The 461-nt window shown below is 59.7% G+C and overlaps 1 protein-coding gene across 1 annotated transcript in view; it reads left to right on the top strand.

Annotated features, from left to right (window-relative positions):
• The window catches only part of GRHPR (glyoxylate reductase/hydroxypyruvate reductase), an 8,525-nt gene that overhangs the window by 610 nt on the left and 7,454 nt on the right, over positions 1–461 (top strand). The window contains 1 exon segment of the mRNA XM_009880551.1: positions 362–449. Coding sequence (XP_009878853.1) covers positions 362–449 — 88 coding nt within the window.

The raw sequence follows: 461 nt of genomic DNA on the forward strand, positions 1-461 counted from the left end.
TCCCGTTCCCCTCCCTTTCCTCTTCTCTGTCCCCTTCCCCTCCCCTTCCCAACTCTCTCCTCTTTCTCTTCCCTTCCCTTCCCCTCCTTTTCCTTTTCCCTTTCCCCTTCCTCACCCCCTCCCATTCCCCTTCCCGTTATGTTCCCCTTCGCCTTTGCTTTCTATCCCCTCCCTTTCCTCTTCCCTTTCCCCTTCACCTTCCCCTTCCCCTCCTTTTTCCCCTTCCCTTCCCCTTCCCTCTCCATTCCCCTTCCCCTTCATCTCCAGTTCCCCTTCCCCTCCTCTCCCCTCCCGTTCCCCTCCTGTTCCCTGCCTGCCCCCTGGACCACACTGGGCAGCTGCATACGGTGGTGTCTTGCAGGGCCCAGCCTGAAAGTCATCAGCACGATGTCGGTGGGGTTTGACCACCTGGCCCTGGACGAAATCAAGAAGCGGTAAACCTCGGCTGGCCTGCCCTCTGC

The sequence above is a fragment of the Charadrius vociferus genome, unplaced genomic scaffold, assembly GCF_000708025.1.
Source record: "Charadrius vociferus isolate BGI_N301 unplaced genomic scaffold, ASM70802v2 scaffold633, whole genome shotgun sequence".
Lineage (NCBI taxonomy): Eukaryota > Metazoa > Chordata > Aves > Charadriiformes > Charadriidae > Charadrius > Charadrius vociferus.